The following is a 21,135-nucleotide window of genomic DNA, read 5'->3' as shown; positions in this document are numbered from 1 at the left end:
GCCCTCGCCCTAATCCTTTCCCTTCACCTGCTGTGCTGCACTGACCCTACCCGACCCTCCTCTTCCTCTCCTCACTGTGCCCTTGTCCTGCCCCAGGGTCCTGCCCCAGGGTCCTGCTCTCACCCCCGGCACCCCAGTGGGTGTTTCCCAGCTCTTCTTCACCCTGTCCCAGCCGTGCCAAGCTCTCCTGCCCCTGCTGCTTTGTTTCCTCCAGGATTCCTGCCCACCCAGCCAGCTGCCCCTGCCCTGCCCTGGTTCTGTCTCCCCCAGCTCACACAGTTTCCCTCTGCTCCCTGCCCACCACGCTCTCATTACCATCACTCTGCCAGCCAGGCTCAGCTCTCCCTCAGCCCACTTGCCTCTGCCTCCTGCCTTACTAGTGGTATTTCTCCACTTTAATTGAGTCCCTTGATTCCAGATTTTCTCTCTTTTTCTTTTTTTTTCCCCTTCTGCTTTTGATTTTCTCCAGCCTGACTGTGAGACACCTCCTGCATTGCATTTATTTTTCTCGTTCCTTTTCAACAGCCCTTTGTATTTTCTCATGCTGTCCTTGACCACAGGCAAGAACTCACCAACGACCTCTGCAGACACACCAAACTGTTTCTTTCAAAAGTTGCTCTACAACCTTATTTAGCTATTCTTCTCTCCCAAAATCCCAGCAGCAGATATGCCAGCTGTGTCCTGGGGATGCTGCCTGTCACAAAGGGCAGCACGTACTCCCTGCACTCCTTTCTTGCCTCTAGGGATCTGATCCTCTGCTTGGACTAAGTGGCTCCTGGCTGGGATGGTTTTCCTGTGGTTCTGCAGCATTTTGCACTAAGAGGTTAAGGCATGACCACAAAAAATGATGATGATGGTGATGGTGATGATGATGATGCTATCCTCACCTTCATCACAGGTGATTTCCAGGTGCCTGCCTTCAGCTGGGAATTGGGCTGGGGTTCCTGAAGGAGGGAATCTCATGGACACACCTGTGTCAGCACCTCTCACACCCCTGAGCAGCCCCAAGTAAATCCATCAGGAGTTAATTACCACTGTGGTATACACAGTGACTTAAAATTGGTTTAACAAGAAAATTCCTCCCCAAAATATCTCCACAAAAGAGGAATAGTAACTCTCAAAGGATGTCATCAGCTCTGTGAAACCGAAGTATTTTGCAAGATATTCAGGCCTTAGAATGGCAGTGATGTGAAGTGAGCATTTCAATATTTTCCTTCTTTATCAGATAACTGAATCTTAGCTGAACAATACAAATTCCTCTCAAGCAGCCAAGTTGTGCTCTGTGCCTCGAAGAGCAAAGAGCCAGATAGCAAAATCAAAATTTTACTCTGTGAGTAAAATCACAGAGAAGAGAATGGATCAGCTCTGCTTCTCAAACAATCTGCAGGAGGAGACACAGAGGTGCATTCTTAGTGAAACTGGGTTTTTTCCCCAGAAGTTCTTGCAGAACTTCTTCAACAGCTTTACTAAATCATTTTTTATTTGATACATTACCCTGATATGAAAATGCAAATAGTGATTTAGTGACAAATAAACATATAAAAAATGGAGTATGTATATACAAAACCAGACATAAAAACAGTGGTATAACAACTTCTCCATTGCTTTACTCAGTTTTTATTAACTGTACATTAACGGTACTTTTTCGGAAGTGTTTTTTAGGATAGAGACCTAAATTTTACATGATTTCTAAACTAGATTTTCTAGATTTTTTTTTTTTTTTGTCATGCAGAGGATTGACAACTCGCTGCCCTGCCCCCCAAATTCCCAGGGTCACTTCTGGGTATGGGATTCAGCAATCCCACTGCTGTGGAACACAACTCCATGTATTTCCCTGCTTATGACACCTTTGAGCACCTTGCACTGCACTAGTTCCCAAAGGAAATTTCAGGTTAAGTGTGGCCTAATTGGGTCAAATTATCTCTGCTGATACAGGACCACAACTTTCCCCCGTTGTTCTACAGCAAGGTACTTGGAGCCCATCCTGGCAACACTTGGGGAAGTGTTTTTGTAAAGTAATCCTCTGGAATTACAATACAATAAAATGAAGATTAGGATATAAAATGAAGTAAAACTGTGTGCTTATCTGCATGTTCTCTTCCTCAGAGCCCTATGGAATAAATTACATCCACGGATTCCTTTACATCTGTTTGCACATATAACTCCATCGTGTTCATACATATGAATTTGGCCTAGAATTCCTTTTTTTAAAAGCACAAACAAGCCCTTCTTTAATGTTGATAATGAAGAATTTTTTAAAATAATCCCATACAGATACATAGATACATTTGGATGTATTAAATAGTATATATGTTCATATATATATATGTTCATATATGTGTTGTGGACATTTATTTAAAGCAAGAAAAAGGTTGTCCTTGTAGGAGAATGATCAGTGATAAGTATTAAAGATAATATCATGGGGAGAACTAAATCATACTTGAACAATAAAGGACAGGCTGCTGGTTACACAAACAGCATTCACTGTAGTGACCAGGATTATTGGACTCAATTTGGTTCCTACAGATTGCTGTGCAATGACATATTCAACCTTTTCAGCTGAGGAAAAGTGCCTGCATGTCTAGGAGAAAATGATGTATTCAAAGAAAACCCTCTGTTTCTTTCTTTAGAAATAAAATTTAACTCCTGTAATTTAATTTTTTCCTGTGTGTCTCAGGTGACCTGCTGGAACAGATGATGTGTGATCATTCGTGATTTGTGCAAAAAAGCTCTATTAAAGCACAAATTACGTCAGCTGGGACAGAAGCCTGCAACTTTATCTTGGCAAAGATGGGCTCTTGCTGTAGATTTCGCCGTGATGTACGACGTGCTTGCTCTGGAGAGCTCCAGCTCCTCACTGAGCATCAGATGTCTGCACGCTCCCCTGAGCGGCAGCTTGCTGCTCTCCCTGGTCTGGCTGCCCTGCCCTTTGCTGGAATTCCATGGAATTCTACACGGGAGCCGAGGAGGCATCCGTGGGGCAGGTGAGTGCCCGGGCTGGGTGGGCACCAGCCCTGTCACACCTCCCCGGTGCTGCCCAAGCCCTGCCCAAAGCCTGGCCTTGCTGAGCGGGGCTCAGATTTCACCCCGTGAAAGGCACAAGGCAGTCGAAGCCAGCTCCAGCAGGGTTTGTGAATCTGCTTGTTGTGTATCTATTTTTCTAATAAAAAAGTGTCTGTTGGCGAGACGAGAGCCTTGCAACCCTGCATGGGCCCTCAGCTCTTGCAAATAACACACAGATCATTTATATTTGACTGACTATATGTCAGAACCACAGGTGCTGACACAGATCACCCAGGAAATATTTTCTAACTCATTCTGCGCATTTTACAGCAATACTGAACGTTGTAACTTCCACATTTTTATTCCTTTTTCTTTATTACTCATGAGACGCAGCAGAGCGAAAGCCACATATGCAAAATACGTTTTCAGACGAAACAGTTCCAAGGCTTTTCCTGAAAGAGCCCTAAGAGCAAGCCTGGGTCTCTGAATTAAAGGTGCAGCGTGCAGGTAGAAATTTCCATGCCGGGATGTTTTATGTAAAGCACTCTGGGTTTGGTGGCTGTCATGAAGGTGTGCAGGTGATGCTGGGCAGGAGCCAGCCCCTGCTGCCATCCCCGGCGTGGGAGCACACCCGGAGATTTCCCTTTCGGCTCCCTCCCCGGCTCCATCCCTGCAGGGCTGGGATCTGTGGATGGTCCCGTTTGGAGCCCGTGCCGGGGCTCCCTCTGTGCCCCCCGAGCTGCCCAAGCCCATGCGGGGCTGGGGTCCCCGCGGTGCCACCCGGGGCGCTCCCCCCGCGCCAACATCGGCGTGAATTTCGGGGTAAAAGTGACAGGTTTCTGGTCTCTCTCGTGGGTTTCCCCGCTGCCTTTTGCTTTAATTGTTTCGGCACGGCTCGGGAGCGGAGTTAGAGCGGCTCCGGCGGCCGCGCTCGCCCGGCCCTGCCGCTTTCCAAGATTCTCCCTCCAAGAATGGAAAAGGCGGAAACTATCGAGAAAAGACGGGGCAGCCCCAAATCGCCCCGCGGCTGCCGGCCCGGCCCGGCCAGCGCTGCGCATCCCGGGGGGATGGAGGGATAGCGGGATGGGGGAATGCAGGGATGGGGGGATAGGGAGATTGAAGGACGGGGGAATAGGGGGATAGGGGAATTCAGGGATAGGGGGATACAGGGATGGAAAGACGGGGGGATGCAGGGATGGGGGGATCCGGGGATGGAAGGACGGGGGGATACGGGGAAGGAGGGACAGGGGAGACGGAGAGCGGAGGTATGCGGGGATGGGGGGGATAGGGAGATGGAAGGATGGGGGAATAGGAGGATAGGGGAATTCAGGGATAGGGGGACAGAAAGACGGGGGGACGCAGGGATGAAGGGATACAGGGATGGAAGGACGGGGGGATAGGGGGATGCAGGAGCACGGAGAGCGGAGGGATGGGGGGAAGGGTGGAGGGGGGCAGGGACCCGGGCGCTGCCGCTGCCGCGGCGGCGGCGACTTTGCTCTTTAAATCTCTCTCCAAAGCGGCTTTGCGGCTGATCCCCCCAGCGCGTCAGCGGCCGGGCGGCGGCGGCGGGGCCCGGGGCGGTGGGAGGCGTCGCGGGGCGGGGCGGGGCGGGGGCCGGGGGCCGCTCGGGCGGGGCGCGGGGCCGGGGCCGCCCCGCCGGTGCGTGCCGGAGCCCATGAATTGCTCCGGGAGCGCCCGGCGAGGCTGCGCCGCGGCCGCGGGCTCCGGGCACCATGCAGAAGAGCGTGCGGTACAACGAGGGGCACGCCCTGTACCTGGCGCTGCTGGCCCGCAAGGAGGGCACCAAGCGCGGCTACCTGGGCAAGAAGACGGCGGAGACCAACCGCTGGCACGACAAGTGGTTCGCCCTCTACCAGAACGTGCTCTTCTACTTCGAGGGCGAGCAGAGCGCCCGCCCCGCCGGCATGTACATGCTGGAGGGCTGCAACTGCGAGCGGGTGCCCGCTCCCAAGGGATGCGCCGCGGGCAGCGCCAAGGATGCCGCGCTGGACAAGCAGGTACCGCCCCGGGGGTGGAGGGCAGGCGGGGAGGGAGCGCTCGGGCCGCCCCCTGCCCCCGGCGGTGCCGCCCCCGGCCCGGCCCCGCCGGGCGACGCCGCCGGAGCGCTCGCTGGTGGCCCCGGGTCCCCGCGTGGTCGCCCCCGGTGACAGCGCGGGGTGAGCCGCCCGCGGAGCGGCGTGGGCTCGGCGGTCTCTGTGCACATTCCTCGGCAAACTCGGCGCAGCCAGGGGCAGAGTCCCGGAGCAGCGCAGGGCGCTCCGAGGATGCTCTGAGCCTGCCCCGAGCGGCTGCCGCCTCTCCCGGCGATGCTCCGCGGCCAAAGCAAGGGCTGGGGGTCCGGGTGAGCCCTGATTGCAGCCTGCACATCCCCCGGCTCCGTGCCCGATGTGCCGGGGGTGGCACCGAGCCGGGCCGTGGGTTAAGGGTGGGATTCCTTCCCCCGCAGAGCCGAATTCCTGCCCTGTCCCTGCCCGGCTGACCCTGCCCTGGGCTGATCTGGGTGGCATGCGTGTGTCGGAGCAGCCGTGGTTAAACACTCCGAGTATTACATAACCCCAGGGAGGGACTGGCTGCTCGGCGTGCCGGCAGGTCGGGTGTCTCACCCACTCCCCGTGCTTCTTCTCGGGTCCGGATTTGTTAGAAGTGTGTTCCAGGCCGGTGCTGGCGTGCCCCGGTGCCTTTCCCCCTGCTCGGGCGGGGTTTTGGGAAGTTTGGCTGGCTGCAGGTGTTTCCTCAGGCTTGTGACAGAGTGACACCGGCCACAGCCGTGCCCTCAAGCCCGGCACATCTCTGATTAAAAGTTCCCTTTGCAGGGCGACCCACTTGCCCAGCAAAGGGAACTTTGCACGGGCAGCTCGGAGCCTCTCTGGTATTTGTGCTTTTCTATAAATCATCTATAAATATAAAAATAATCCCCGTGTGCTTTGGCAGGCTCCGGGTGTCTCGTGGTGAAGCGAGCGAACTTTGGGGAGCTGGGGTGGTTGTACTCGTGCCATGTTCACCCTCCCAGTTCCTGCTGGTGGCTTTGAGGCATGTTTTCACAGCGTTGTAAACCGGAGGATCCCCAGATGATATTAAACATGGATGTTGCCCTGCCTTCTTTACACGGGCTTACTACACTTGTTTATCAGCGGTGTTGTTAAATTGCAGCCTGGCCGAGGGAGCTGCCTGAAAACAAATCCCTTCCATGCCTGTTCTCTGCGAGCCCTAAGTTGTGCTTTTATAGTGATGAATGAGTTGCTCATAATTACATCTAGTAATAATTACAGGGCAGGAAGCTGAGCTTTTATTGCTTCAGACATCAACTATGTTGGTGCTTTCAAGAATAGCAGACTGCGATTACAGAGGCAGAAGAATGCTTTGGGGTTTTTTTTTTGTGGGATGCTAGTTTGAATTTTCAGGAGAGACCATCAGGAAATATCCTTTTCTGTTCACCTTCTGCTTTATTCAGAGCTTTTGAGTGTTAGCAGCTTTTGCAGATGTTTAATCATTGAAGTGCACCCTTGTTTGTGTACACACATACAGACACAAATCTTTGCTAAGGTGCACAGGGAACTCCCTCAGTGACTAAAACTGATCCATCACAAGGGAAAAAAAAGGAAAATATTTGAAAATTAAGCAATCTCTTTCATTTAGAAAATGTGCTCACATTCGTAAAGGTGTGAAGCAATAAGCCATGAACCTTCACTTTATTAACAGAGGCAGGCAAACTTTAATCAGATGATAATGAAAAGTCGATATTGCACATGCTAACTCCTGGCAGTGAAAAAATACTGCATGTATTTAATTTGCTTTGATTTCACCACACAAATGTATTAATGGAAAAAAAAAAAAAAAAGCAGAAGAGATGCTCTATGGCAGTTTTTGAAGAATCAGATCTCTCTTCTCCAAAGGAGGGACAAAAGACAAAAGTTACCTGCTTTATTTTGGGGTTTATTTACCTGAGTAACTTAGACAGTAGAGTGATATGTGCTGTGGAATTACACAAATGAGGGAGAGAAAGAGGAATTAATCACCCCAGAGAGCTTCATCAGCATACCTTGAGTGGATATTTGAAAAAGCAATGCATTTTCTCCAAGTTACATAATAATAAAGATTATGGACACTGCCTGTAGGACAGACAGATTTTATTTTCCTTATCTTGCAGATCCTTTCAATGCTGTTTTGGGCATTGAGTGTCAGGGCATGTGCCAGCTGAAACTCTGTGAATTGCCAGAGCTGAGTGCTGGGCTGTGCTGTCCTGCCCAGCACACTGAATTTTGGCCACCAGGTGTGTCCAGGTGTGGTGTCCCTGTCCCAGCCAGCCCAGGGGCTGGGCAGTGACACATTCCACCCTGCTGGGGACATTTGGGTGTGACAGGAACCACCATCCTTCATAAGATTTGCTCTGATATTGCAGCATTGGGGGCTTGAGAAACAGTTGCCATGCCAGAATGGGCTTATTTTGCCTATTCCTGGCATATTAGTATTTTTTTCCCCCTTCATATTAGGATTTTTTTTTTCCTTCAGAGGGATATTTGCTTCAAAGGGAAATCTGTTAAAAGTACAGAACCCGTCCTGATAATGACTGCATAAAGAGTGAATCAACTGATATTCTGGAAATGTGTGATCAAATTGAGCATGCTGCATGCGCTGAATGATCTGCGGAGGGAATTCTTGTTTTTAAAGAAAAATGTTGTGATCCCCCTCAGATTTCAGAGGCGTTTTCGTAAACACCAAACAGGTGTTGCTGTACACTCTGATTTCACATCTCAGGCAAAAAAAGAAGACAAAGACTTATTGAAAGAATAACAGTGTGGAAGAGGCTGAGCTTCAAATCAGCAAATTAGGACATGTAAATACCACATGCAGCTAGGTTCTGATTTTAGTTAAACTGCTTCTTCCCAGGGGAACTGAGGGTTGTAAACAAGTGCAGCTCCCAACAAGTCCTTCCCTGTGGCACTGGGAGCCTGGATGAGAACACATTTCTGCTTTTCTTTCAAAAAGTCTGGAAGGAGAATGGCTGGCTCTGTCCCAGTGAGGGGCTATTCTCTTCCAAAAGTAAAGCAAAATGCCCCAAATCATGCTTTTTGCTGAGCCTCAAGAAGGCTGGCACTTGTTACCCAGCAAGCTCACAGATACTTTTTAAAATATTACTGGAAACAAGTGATTGGAGGAATGTAAACATTACCATTATTATTATTGTCCGCGTTGGGAGGAGGCCTGTGTGTTTAGTTTATTTCATAACTGTGCATTGAATAAGTGGAAATGTTCTGATACTGTTATTAATAACTGCCTCGGAGTATTTAAGGTTGCAAATGCTACATGATTGGCGCAGAGATATTCTTTGTGTCTTGCCTGCAATAATCTTCCTCCCACTTAGCAAAATTAAATGCAGTATTAGGTCCGTGTCCCCACAGATTAACAGAATCCAATCATTTGAATTTTTTTTTTTTTTCCTGCCTGCTGCAGCTCTGGTTTTGTGGAGGGCACAGAGATTTTGTGGATCCTCTCTGTTTTACACTTTTTGCTTGGCACATGCCACCAGCAGCTTTGCTGTACCTTCAGTTGCTTTAATGTGTGTTTAACCAAGCAGCAGCACTTAAAGGGCATTTTTAAAATGAAGATTAAATTAATTAACATTACTATTTTTTTTTTTGGGCAATCCCCCCCCAAGTTGCTCAGCATCCTGTGCATGTTTAATGCTGTAGATGGCTGAGGAGCGTTGGGGTTTTTTTGGCACCTTCAGAATTAGTATAGTCCATAAATCTCATGGCTTGCATGTGGGCTGGGAATTCCCTGTGGTGTTCCAGTGAAAGGTAGGCCAGAGACCACCAAGCTTTAGAAATTTTTAGGAGAAATTAAAAAATAATAGATGAGATTTTCTCCTCATCGTCTGAGAAGAAATGAAAATATGTGTTGTGCATTTGTTTTCTCCAAACTTTTGGTTTTTTTTAATGGATTACCTTCTGCAGGAAGAGTTAATTAAAAAAATATGGTTTTCAGTGCTCTTGGGGTTAATGTTTTTGTAAGATCTTCTCAGTGGCTCAGAGTCTCTGAATGGTTCTGGTGTGAAGCAGCAGGTCTGGGTCACTTTCCAGGCTGTCCCTGTGCCCCTGCAGTCCCCCAGTGGCTGTCAGAGCTGGTGGGCACATTGCCCAGGTGTTTCAGACTCCTCTGGTCTGTGCAGAAATGAAAAGGGAATTTACAGCATCCCCTGGCACCTGAGGCAACAGGTGGGAAATAAAGGCAGAAATTAATGAAACCCCCAAACAAACGAAGAAACAAAGAACCCAACCCTAAACAGCAACCAAACAAACAAGTAAAAACCCCCTGTGATCTGTGCAGGGACTGAGCTCTGCTCTTTGGTAAAGGTTTTGTGTTTGCTCAGCAGCGAGCACATTTTGTGAATAAGGAGAAGGGCAGGAAAACCTCACAGCCATCTTCGTTTGCAGAATTGCCAAAATTCAGGCATTTCCCCCTGGCTCCTCAGGATGTATGTGTCTTCTGTGGTGTCACCACGTGTGTTGTTTGTAGCTGTGCATGTGTGGGGAGCCCACAGAGCTGATAATCGAGCTGCAGGGAGGTGTGGTTTATTTCTGACATGCCTCCTCCAAGATTAGTTGAATCCACACAGACACAGCTTGGAGAACATCGATGACATTTAATTGTTTGTTATTAAACCTTTGGCAGCCTTCAGCCAGGTGAAGTGGCTTTGGTCAGGCGTCTCAGCCTGATTAATTTTGTTTTCTCTTCTTGATTATTGGTCACCCTTGAGGGTGGAAGGCAGCAGGACACCCCACCTGAATGTCTGAGGGAGTAATTAAAAGGACTGAGGGTAATAAGATCAGATTTTGGTGAGACAGAGTTTTATTGGATAGAAAACATGGACTGAGGTCCTCAGCTTTTCCCTGCAAGGCATTGTAAGAACCTGAAATATTACAACGTGCTCCAACAGAAGTGCATAATGTGTAATTAAGTTATTGGGCAATAATTAGATCCCAAGACAAATGACATTTGGCAGGGGCTTGTTTGCGGAGCTGCTGGGAAATGCTCGTGGCCAGCAGGTGAAATGTCAGTGGCTGGAAGCACAGGTTGGGAAATGCAAAATCCCAGAGCCTGAAGACCAAAAATGCCACTCAGCCAGTTCCCTGTGGGAATGATGTGAGCCACAGTCCCAGCCTGGTGTCCAGGAGCTCCTGCTGCAGGGCAGCTCCTGGTGGGGGAGAGAACACTCAAATAAACTTCAGATCAAGCACTGCAACAGTTCAATGTGAATTTCATTCTCCCACCTGTCTCGCAGCCAGTGCTGCTGCTGCTGATTTCACTTTGTCTCCCTCATTGACGGAGCTGCATCGATTTGGCCTCACCTGCTCAGCTCCTCAAAGGTACCAGGAGATCTATGGAAAGCAAATTCTGAGCACAGAAAGAGCAGCTCAGTCCCTAATTTACTGAATAATTGTACTTCATTTATCTCAATTTACCGTGACTTAACTTTTAAACCTGGTCTTTTATTTTTTCACAGTTTTTTTTGGGCAGGGTTTGTCAGGGTGGGAGCAGTGCTGGTGGGTCTGTCCCTGCAGGAGCACCAGAATTTGGGGAGCCCCTCTTCACAGTTCTTTCTGTGTACCAGTCATTACTGATTGAGGGATGGGTTTTTTTAACACTGTGCCTCTGCACTAAATGTGCAGGAACATATGCTTCCAATTGAGCTTCCAAATTTATTTTTTTTTTCTTGGATTTGCCAATCCCGCAAGGTTTTCTGTTTGAGCTACAGAATCAGTATTTATAGAAGCAGAGGCTTCCCCAAGTCAGTCCAGCCATTTCAGTTTCTTGGTGTTTGCCATGAGCTCAGAACCAACTGAGGTTTTTTTTAGGAAGTGTTATAAACTGCCAGTTCTGAACTGAGCTCTGTTATATTTTTTAATTTTACTTTTGAAAGTGTGCTGGGGATTTTTTTTTTGTTTGGTTTTTGGTGTGGTTTGGTGTGTTTTTTTGTTTTTTTTTTTTTGTTGGTTTTTTTTTGTTTGTTTGTTTTGGTTGTTTGGTTTTTTTTTTGGTGGTAGATCTGATCATCTCCACTACAACTTAAAAAAAAAAAGGTTGTGTTTTAAGAGGTAAATGCTGTAACTTTTGACAACAATCTAGAATTATATTCTGTCCCTTTTTCTCATGGTACTGTGTAGCTGTGACTTTTGCCCATTTTTTGCCCTCTGAGATTTTCAAGTGTGACATCATGTCTGAGAAACAAAAACTACCTGATTAATTATTCCGCAGTCTTGAACTGGTGTGATCCAAGTTCCTGAATTGCTGTGAGATTCCCATTGCACTGCAGCGTGCCCTTTGCAATCTTTCAAACTCAGCAGCCTTGCTGAATTGCTTAAATTCATTACATTTCATTCACTGTGCTGCATTTTTGGGGTGCTGTGCCTCTCCTTGGCGTTCTGTGAGTGAATTTTCTGTAGATTTTGGTGCAGAGGTGCAGCACAGGGGGGTCAGGACAGCTGCTGCTGGCAGGATTTTGGGAGCCCCACCTGAGCTGGATCCTGGGGCAGTTCTGGGGAATTGTCACCCCATCCCAAGGTGGGTGTGTTATAAATGAGAAGCTTGACTAGGCCAATATTCAAGCAGCAATCAATTGTTTAATCAATATGGTAAAGTATGAGCAATACAGGCTGGGTACAGTGGGGGAAGTTTTCCCTCCAGCTGCACAGCGATAGTTGGGGCTCACAGATATTTACAGGGGTGCTCATGAGCTTTCTCAGCAGTTTCCATTCCCAATTTCTACATCACAATTCTATACACTCTTGTGATTTAGTTTTTCTCAGGATGTATCCCAGAAAGGAGTATCCCCAGATGGTGGGGTCCAGCTTCCAAAGGAGAAAGAAGTCTCCTGGCTGGTGAGGTCCTGATTCCAGATGTGGGTCCACCTTTTAATTGCAAGGACAATAAATCTCATACCAGTGATGTCCAGCTTCCCTTGGTTGAAACTGTCAATCCTTGAGGTGATGTTCGCCTTCCTTTCTCAGGCTGCTTTTCACTGTTTTGTTAAGGCGTTGAGATAAGCATGTTTCCTTTTGATATATTCTAAAGCTACAGTTTCAAAGATCCTTACTACAAGCAATATTCTAAAATGATACTTCAAAAGGTTATTATTGCAAAACTCTTTTTAGCTAGAAGCAGAAAGTTCCTGTCAAACAGCAACATCCTTAAAGCTTTAATTCAAATGCTCCTAAATGAACTGAAGACTTATAAAGGTTAATTGCAAACAAAGGATAGGTTCAAAGGCCTTCTTCCATGCTTTACTCCCTCAGTTATTTATTAGAATTGTCTTTATACCTGTCCCACGGTCAGTTTGCACACATAATCACAGTTACATGGGTTGTCTGTATGTACCTGACACAAACACAGCTCTGCATTTCACAGGTGTTTGCCTCTGTTCTGACATTTCCCAGGTTGGATCCTGACCCACACCACACTGCTGGCATTTCCTCTCTCGTCCAAAGCAAGTTTCACCATTTGAAAATTTTAAATAAAAGTTCAGTAAGGGATAAAAGGGACAATATCCCGTGCTGGCGTGCCTTGCCAACGTGCCAGAAGCACACCCTTAGCTTGGAACAATTTTCCTATGTACTTTTCATTAGAGTGGTTAAATGCATATTAATGAGAGCTATGCACATTCAAACGTTTTTGTGAGTTTAGATGTTCCAGGAATTTCTTTTGCTTGGTTTTAACCTTTGACTTGTCTGCATGCCATCCTTTAGATTAACTCAATATATTTTATTTCTTCTCGAGGCTCCATTCTGTTGTTTTGACACTACTTGATAACTGGAGGGTTGGTAGTAAATTTTTCCCTTGGTGTCCTGGTTTTTGTCACTGTAATCTTATCATCCAGATAATGTAGTCTACAAATGTGAGGAACAACTTTGCTATTTCACACTATTGTTTGAGTTAGTTACACAAATACAGTCATTTTAATGTTGCATAGTGTCTATTTCAATATTCTGCTAAGGCCTAAGATATATTTATCACACTACTATTTCTATAAGCTATACAGTGTGTAAATAAACTGACAGATTATACTATACCAAAAAGCAGTTAAAAGGAATTACAAACTGTACTATATCAGAATATTTATGATCAATAATAACTTGTAAAAGGCGATACATAAATGTGAAAGCCCATAACTATATTTTCATTTATAACAAATTTATAACTCATTTATAACTCTGATGCCTCAGGACTCTGCTGGGTCCCCACCTGTGGCAGATTTAGGATGGCTGTTCCTGTTTCTTGCTGATTTCTCTTCACTTCCTCTGCCTTACACAAAATATTTCTCCTGTTTCAGCAAATGCCAGAGATTTTATGTTCTCTGGAATGGTGGGGATCATGCTCAGCGCCTTTGGCAGGATGTCTCTGATGTCCTCCAGAGTGGAGTCAGTTTATTTTTAACCCTGTGCATTCGTGGAGGATCAGGCATGACAAGAAAATTGCAGCCTTCTTCTGCACTAGTCATGTTCCCCCCAGTTTGGCGCTCACAGAACAATTCCAGAACTATTAAAAATGCTTCCTCCCAATAAACCTGTTGGGGAGACAGGCTGGGGTGGAACTGAACCCTGTGTCTGTGATTTTCCAGGTTTTTATGTCGATTTTATTTTTTTCCAGGTTTTCATGTTGATTTTTTGTCACTGAGGTCTTGCAGTTGTGCTTCCCTGGCCCAACAAGTACCTGATGGCTGAGGGAAACAGCAGGGCCTCCTTTCTCCTGGAGTCCTCAGGGAGGAATTGTGGTTGTGATTAGTAATGGTGTTTAATCCTTGTTTTGGGGACCCAGCTTGGCTCAGGAGGGAGGCAGAACCAACCTCTGTGGACGTGGTGGCTGAAATATAAAAGTTCCACTTAAACACCAAAGATCAGTGGCTGCATCTCACCAGGCATCCAGACTGAGTTGCATCTCACCTGCTGGGGTTTGTGCTGACCACTGCTGCAGCAATTCCTTCCTGCCTCTCTGGCTGCTGTGAAAATAAATCTGTTAGTGGTAGGGGAGTGATGAATGATGAAATGAGGCAATGAGAGGTGTCACAGGGCATGGGGATTGTGTTTGTAGGGATCCCCGTGGCAGGGAGGAATGATGAATCTGTCTCTGTGTTCTGAGAAGGTTAATTTATTACTTTATAATACAATATTATATTAAAGAATACCATACTGAACTATACTAAGGAATACAGAAAGGATACAGATGGAATGCTCAAAAGATAATAATGAAAACTTTTGACTCTCTCCAGAGTCCTGACACAGCTTGGAACTGATTGGCCAAAGAGTGAAAACAACTCACACCAGAATTTAATGGAACAATCACCTGTGGGTAAACAATCTCCAACCACATTCCAAAGGAGCAAAACACAGGAGAAGCAAATGAGATAAGAATTGTTTTCCTTTTTCGGGAGGAAAAATTCTGGGTGAAAGAATTTGTTCAGGGAATGTGAATGCCACACACACGGTGTGAGAATTTCTGGTCTCTGCTGATCAGGAGATGTGCATCACAACAGGTCTCACCTGTGTGTGGTGGCTGAGGCAGGGTCTGCTGAGGGGAGGAAGCTCCCAGGAAGGGCTCTTTGCACCCTGGCACTGCATTCACTGCCCCAGGCTGTCAGGGTCGCCTGTCACTCGTCTCTGCCCCGGCACGGGAAAAGGTGGTTCTGGGCAGGCCGTGCTTTGAAGGAGTCTGGACTCTTGCTTTTGGTCTTCAGTTGAGTTTATTGTTTCTTATCTACAGAGTTTTTCTGTCTGTCCAGCCGAGGTCTGATCAGCAGGACAGCCAAGGGCACTCTCCCCCACCCACGGGGTCTCTTTTATAGTGAAAACTACCTATTAGATATTTACCTTTAATTTCCAATACTTTCTGCCCTTGTTGGCAAGTGTACTCTTTCTATGAACCAATCCACACATGCCAACATCATCCTGAACATGGATGCCAAGGAGAAGAAAGAAGAAGGACAGGGCATGCCCAAATCCCTCCATCTTAGAACTCCTGACCCCCATGTACAGAATTCCAAACCCCCCTGTACAACATACAAAACCCCTCTGTACAGTGCTCCAAAATTTTTCCCTTCACCCTGCGATTGCTACTACTATGCTACTTAAACTTTTGTGGCCTGTAATTCTTTATATAAGGTTGGTAATTTGCTCCATGGGTTGAGATGGAATTCCCAGGTGTCTTTGCCTTCCTGCCAGGGTCTCCGAGCCCCTGCCAGGGCTTTGAGACATCCAGGGCATCCAGAGAGATGTCCTGGGTTCTGACACCAGGCTGCCTCAAACACAGAGCTCCTGTGCCTGCCTTTGCAACATAATGCCAAAAAACCTGAAAAAAGAGCCCCAAAAACAGAACCAGAGAACCAGCCCGCCAAAAACCCCAAACTGAACATGAAGCTGACATACAAAACTTTAGAGAAATGGAGTTTTCGAGCCACGGGTTTGCTTGAGGGAGCAACCACACCCAGAGAGTTTTTTGGGGTGCGGATCTGCAGTGATGGGTGCAGGCCCTGAGGGGGGGTTTGGCTGGCATCCTTGCTGCCTGCTGCAGGTGGGAGATCCATGGGCTCATGGCTCACCCTGAGCATCAGCTGCTGGCCCAGGGCAGCCTGGGCTTGCTGCTGTCCAGCACTTCCAGCCCCCATGTGCAGTGACCTCTGTGACACATCAGTGATGCCACGGGTGACTCGCAAATTAACAGACAAATAATAATAAATCTGTACAGGTTAGGAGAGGTTTTATAGAGTTATTGTTATGTTTTATCCCCCATGTGTTGTAATCAGGGGACAGCCTGGGTTTGGGATGTTTGGGAGGGTGGGGTTGTCACTATGGGGTCAGGGTTTGGGGAGGTAAACTCCACCATCTCAGGATCTCCTCTGGTCAAGCTGACCCCAAGGTGTGTTAAAAGTCTCTTTTCCCCAACCCAGGAAGAAATCAGAAATCTTCAGCTGTCGTTCTCAAGGCTGTTTATTATTATTTATCTAAACATTTTCTGTCTGGCCTGCCAAGGTCTGTTCTGCAGCTCAGTCTGAGGCACTCTGCCCTCCCACGGGGCTGGTGTTGTCCTTTATACTACAAACCACATATTCCATATTTACAGTTGTGTCCCAACACCTATCACTGTGTCAGACAGTGACTTTCTACCCTACACCAACCCCAGAGTGCCACCATCACCAAGGAGATGGAGGCTGGGAAGAAGAAGGGAGAAGGACAGGACAGTGCCCAGATCCCCCCATCTTGTCCCCTAGACCCCCACAGTGAAACTCTTCAGAATTCACCTTTCACCCCGTGACAACTTCAACTACTGAAACTTTTGTGACCTGTAATTCTTCATGTCAGGTTGGCAATTTGCTCCCTGGGTTGAGATTGAATTCCCAGGTGTCTTTGGCTTCCTGCCAGGGTCTCTGAGCCCTTGCCAGGGCTTTGAGCCATCCAGGGCACCCAGAGGGATGTCCTGGGTTCTGACTGGGCAGGGAAGAAGGAGTTGATGGACAGACCTTTGAGAGGGGCAAAAGGGGTAAAAGGCAAAATCTCCATTGTGTGGGTGAGCATGTGGTGGGGAAAATCCTCTGCTCCCAGCGCCATAATATTTTCTGTATTCAGTCTTTTGTTGTGTTTATGATAAGGTTTAATAAACCTTTGTAGGTTTATGAGCAGTGAGTAGCTATTTCTCACACCCGGGAGAGCTCTCAGCAGGGCTGCCCTGGCACAGGGCTGCAGACCTGCCAGGGCTCTGTCTGCACCCCTGGGGTGATGCTGGAGTCATTTACAGACCCTGGGTGCTGCTCTGCATCCCTGTGCCTGTGGGCCAGCCAAGGGAATTGGCCCTTGGTGAGACACCTTGATGCCTCAGGATATGAGCTTTTATATTTATTATACGTTTGTGATCCTGCAGTTCCTTAGTGCATAACTCCAAACTCCACATTCAGTGTCAGCTGCTGCTGTCCCATTTTGGGCAGACACAACAATTCCTCTCCAGGCCTGGCAGTCAGGGACACCTCACTGCCCCAGGGCCCAGAAATGGAAACAAAAGTGACCTGGGGGGAGAAATTGGGGTGAAATACCTGAACCCTCATTACCTGAAGCTGTAATTGGAGCATTAACCCCAATATGCGAATGGACCAAACTTATAAAACTGAAAACCTGTGGCCTGTGGCCCATTTTTGGGTGTAGCCCCTGGGAGGCTTTGTCTGCTCTAAATGTACCTGAAGGGCCTTCAGTAATTTTATTCCCCTAATTCTGTCTGGCCTCTGGTTTTGGGTAGCTCAAAAAGGCATCAACCTGACAAACTGAGAGAGATGCCAGGTGGTTTGTCTCTGTGTGAGATAAACCAGTAAACCAGTGCCATTTGTGTCTGTGTGAGACAAATAAATATATTTACCTCCCATGGAAAGGAAGGGGGAAAAACTAAAGTTTATCTTCCCAGCACTGCTTCAAACAGGTTTTCCTACAGATCATTGACTTTCTGCAAATGCGTCTTTGATTTTTTACATTTATTTTTATTTTTGAGGGTGTTTAAATGTATATCTGACGTGTGTTCATTCCCTGTGTGATCCAGAGCAGAAGGATGCTTGTCTGGGCTACCTGTGTGCTAAGTTATTTCCCTCTTGAGCCCCTCTCACCCCGTGAACCAGCTTCCTGTCTCTGCTGTGACTTCTGCAGACACAAACCAGCCTAAAATGCGGCTCAAACTGGAGAGAGGTTTTTATTCCTAATATTTATTTTGTGAGCAAGTTATTTGTAATTGCAGCAGGTCCCCTTAATACCACTTCCATCAGAAGGGTGATGTGAAAAATGTGTATTTTATGATTGGCTTTTTGTAAGTATTAAAATGAATATTGTATGTGTATGTTAGAAAATTATGCTGTATTAATTTTCTTAAATATAGTTTTAGGTTATAACACAATGTTAAAATAGAAGCGATGCTGTGCAAGACATTTGTTTAAGAAAGGACTCGCACCAGATAGAATTCACAGGACACCTAAATCTTTCAGAGAAAGGGAATTTATTGCTGCCTTATCAGCACAAAACTAACTTCTGCCCACCTCGCTCAGACTGGAAGACAGCATGAGGATTAAGAGGAAGAAGCTGACAGTGACCAGACAAATCCTGTGTTTGAATGGAATTTATGCATCATGTGTGAGGTGTATGAATATACAACAGGCTGTTGTTTTTGAGGGTTAATCCTCTGTGAATGAGGGTCCTTTTTCGGGCTTGTGCTGCCCAGGAAAAGGCACCTGGATGTCCATATCTCCTTGTTTTTATTGTCTCATATTGTCCTAATCTCAACTGTTCAAACTTTATTACTCTAACTATATTACTATTTTTATAACCATTTTATTACTATTGAACTTTTAAAATTTCAAAAACAAGTGATTGGCGTTTTTCACAGGTGAATATATGACTTTTTAAATAACTGGCATTCATTGCCAGGGTAATATCAAGAGTTTGTTCACACTTTTGCTCCCTTTTTGTAGTGTCCTCCACTCTCTGACCCTTTCCCTCCAGCATTTGTTTTGCCTTGTGTAAATTTGAAACTGCTTTTGGTGCATATTCCTGGCCTGGTTTCTGCCCCACAAATGTCAGTGTGGTGCTTCCAGGCTGCAGTGCTGGGAGCTCTGGGTCAGTCCCTGTGCTGCTCTCACCAGGAGCAGGGCAGAAAGTGACTCCAGCTCTGAGCAGGAGCAGAACAAGAACCTGTGTTCATCATTTGTGTCCTTTCCCATGGATCTCCAGCTCATTGTGTCCTGTTTCTGCAGCTCCTTCAGCAGCTTCCAGGGCAGCCACCCTTTATTTCTTGCTGTGAGCATCTCTCCCTCTCCTGGCTGAGAGACCCTGACTTTCTCTGATGGTTTTAGGGTGGCTGGAGAAGTGTGAGCAACCAAGTCCTCTTATTCTGAGCAGTGCAAGGCACCTCATCTTTCTGAATTGTGTTTTTCATCTTTGCTAATAAGTTTTGATATTTATTCTTTCCCACCTTACAATAATGTCAGCATTTGACAGTTACATGCAGCAAAAACAGACAGTTTTTTCCCTCTCCAAATTACTGTGGTGTAATACAAAAAAAATCAGAATTTTCTAAATTCTTGAGTGGCTCAGGAGCACAAACCTGTTTGACTTGGAAGCCAGACATACTCTTCAATGATTTCCTAGTGCAGTCCAGTGTCACCCAGACTTTTTGCTGGAGTGAACCTTGAAAAGTGGCTGGGAGAGAGCAGATGTCTCCCAGAAATCATCCCTCACATCCCAGGGATGGCCAGGACCACCAGTGTCACTGCAGCCCCTGGGAAGGTGATGAGGAAAATCCTCCTGGGAAGCATTTCCACAGACATGGGGCAAGGAGGGATTTGGGGTGGTCAGAGGGATGCACAAAGAGGAAATTACACCAGAGCCTGACAGCCTCCAGCAGGGATGGGGATTAAAACTCCCTGAAGGACCAGGCCCCGAGGGCAGTGAAAGATGACATTGAACCTTCACCCAGCACATTCAGTTCTGTTGGCCCAAATAGTAGGAATTTTTTTTTTTTTGGTAGGGAAAACCAGCAAGGCTTCCCACTCTGCTTTCTTAAATTTTCCTCTCTGCTTGTTGTCAGGAAGTGGAATCACGTGTGAAAAGAAATATATATGCCAGGACATTGTTGCAAGTTGCTGCACAGTGATCAGTCTCCTCTTCTTTCTGGAAGAAATTTACTGTTGGCTCAGAACCATAACGAAAAATTTAGAATTCTTACGACTTTATTGCAAAATAAAAAGGTGAAAACTCTGTCTGCCTTCTTGTGCCTTTGGCATGCTTTTTTTTTCTTTAATGCACATTTTAGTGCACCATATATGTGGCATGTGTTTTTTCTTTAACTTTTTTTTTTTCCTGGGGGAGTAAAAAAAGTTGTTTTCTTTTTTAATCGCTTCCCATCTGATTTAAATTTGAAGTAGTCATTCTAGCTTGGCTCACGTTTAAGTTGTAGCAGGAAAAAATTGTGCAACTAGAATAAACTTAACTTTAAACTTTTATGCACTAATGAACAGAATGTGATATAACTGCTGCTAACTCAAGCTGAAGCCTTTTTTCCTTGTCTTGAGTTACTTGGAATATATCTGTAATTCAGTGGTTTTCTGCCTTTTGTATTCTCCCTGTGCTGAGCAGTAACAATATTTCAAAAACCCCAAGTTTTGCTGCCCTGGGGAATGTAAAATCAATTTTTTGGGCTGTGTTATTGCAGAGGTGGAAGCACAGAGGGGGATGTGGTTGTTCAGCTTCAGGACATTCCAGACACTGCCAGGACTCACCTGGCTCCAGCATGTGTCACTTCTTGGCCCATTTCCTTTCTGATTTTTCCCTTACCCTTTCCTTCTCCCTGCTGTTCACTCAGGTGGCTTTTTATTCAATCCCCTCCCCCTGGGGTTTATTTGGGGAATCCCTAGCTGGTGTACTGAAGGTGGATCATTTGTAAAGCTGGGACACCACCTAGCACAAATCTTTGTGAAGATTTGTTTATTCCCACTCCACTTACTTCCCTAAAAATACATAAATAGTGTTTCTTACATGAAAGACATAAATTAAATGTCTGTCCTTTACCTGATGCAATTTCACAGTGGTGGATTATTTAATCTAAGTGACTTCAGTAGACTTTTCTAAATATATCAAGTGGGACCAGGTGCCTGATCTGCTTTAATACCATGTACCTTTTATTAAGGGTTGATCAGCTGCCATTTCCATTTATATTTCCTGATGTTCTTTCTTGATTCAAGGTTATTTTTAAGTCACCCAGGTCAGGAAGGATATGAGTGGGGTGGAGTGCTGAGGGAAGTGTGGATAATTAATGGAAAACATATTTGAAAGGGAGTTTTGAAAGCTTCCAAAGAACAGTATTCAAATGTAATTGACTCATTTGATTAAAAACACTTACTAGATTCAGGCTGCTCCCTTTGCCCTCTTAAAACCCCCTGAATCATGAACCTGTCAAATTAATTATTACTAAGTAATACTTATATCAATAATAGCATCCAGTTCTGCATGGATTTTATGTATAACCTGCAGCTTCCATTGTAGTTTACTCATGCCATGAAAATGTTCATTTCTAGTTGTTATTTGGAAACTGGAGTGT

The 21,135-nt window shown here is 46.3% G+C and overlaps 1 protein-coding gene across 11 annotated transcripts in view; it reads left to right on the top strand.

The window, feature by feature from the left end:
* Positions 1 to 4,618: 4,618 nt before the first annotated feature.
* Positions 4,619 to 21,135, top strand: part of RASGRF2 (Ras protein specific guanine nucleotide releasing factor 2) — a 128,072-nt gene continuing 111,555 nt past the window's right edge. For 6 of the 11 annotated variants that reach the window (XM_064402913.1, XM_064402912.1, XM_064402911.1 and 3 more), the window contains exon 1: positions 4,619 to 5,021. In XM_064402913.1, coding sequence (XP_064258983.1) covers positions 4,737 to 5,021 — 285 coding nt within the window. In that variant the 5' untranslated portion in view covers positions 4,619 to 4,736. The remainder of the gene's footprint in view (positions 5,022 to 21,135) is intronic. The other 5 variants (XM_064402917.1, XM_064402916.1, XM_064402915.1 and 2 more) reach the window with 1 other exon arrangement.

This window comes from Passer domesticus, chromosome Z (genome assembly GCF_036417665.1).
Source record: "Passer domesticus isolate bPasDom1 chromosome Z, bPasDom1.hap1, whole genome shotgun sequence".
Lineage (NCBI taxonomy): Eukaryota > Metazoa > Chordata > Aves > Passeriformes > Passeridae > Passer > Passer domesticus.
Note: the sequence above shows the minus strand (reverse complement) of the source record. Positions and strands in the feature narration are given on the sequence as shown.